Source organism: Belonocnema kinseyi, chromosome 6 (genome assembly GCF_010883055.1).
Source record: "Belonocnema kinseyi isolate 2016_QV_RU_SX_M_011 chromosome 6, B_treatae_v1, whole genome shotgun sequence".
Classification (NCBI taxonomy): Eukaryota; Metazoa; Arthropoda; class Insecta; order Hymenoptera; family Cynipidae; genus Belonocnema; species Belonocnema kinseyi.
This window is the reverse complement of record NC_046662.1, coordinates 79,792,220-79,792,768: the sequence shown is the minus strand read 5'-3', so window position 1 is coordinate 79,792,768 and position 549 is coordinate 79,792,220. Positions and strand designations below refer to the sequence as shown.

General features: G+C 39.2%; 1 protein-coding gene across 1 annotated transcript in view; it reads right to left on the bottom strand.

The window, feature by feature from the left end:
- Positions 1–549, bottom strand: part of LOC117175465 (nuclear factor 1 X-type) — a 121,191-nt gene that overhangs the window by 5,556 nt on the left and 115,086 nt on the right. The window contains exon 12 of the mRNA XM_033365170.1: positions 35–209. Within this exon, the coding sequence (XP_033221061.1) occupies positions 35–209 (175 nt within the window). The remainder of the gene's footprint in view (positions 1–34; positions 210–549) is intronic.

The window sequence follows — 549 nt, the reverse complement described above, 5'->3', positions numbered from 1 at the left end:
GCAGTCAAATTAGGAGCGAACCAGTGAAGTGAACTTTATCCATTGCATGATTGCCCTCATGCAATCTCTTGAGAGAGAAATCAACTTCTCGGACAACGGAGAGGACAACGAGGACGTGAGAGAAGCTGTAGGACAACACTTCATTCGGTGAGTCTCCAAGTCTATTCCTTTCCTTGAATTTATTTGCTCTTCGACTTGAGTCCTTACATCTGCAAAAATGTCGTTAGAAGAGTGGAAGAGAAAAAGAACTCCACTCAAAGGTAGCCTAACTAGATTCAAAAATAAATTTGATGCGTACGATAAAACGCAAGGCGTAGGGACGTGGGTTATTCAATTGAACAAATTTGAACCATTATATGATCAATTTAATCAAATTCAAAATGAGATTGAATTATTAACTCTGCCGGAAAACGAGGTCCTAGAAGGTCGAGAACGTGATGAGTTTGAAACCACGTATTTTGAGGTATTCTCACAAGTGAAAACATTTATTGAACAAACTCGACAAAAAGACACATCAGACTCGACTTCTAGTAGGGCAAGTTCTTCTTT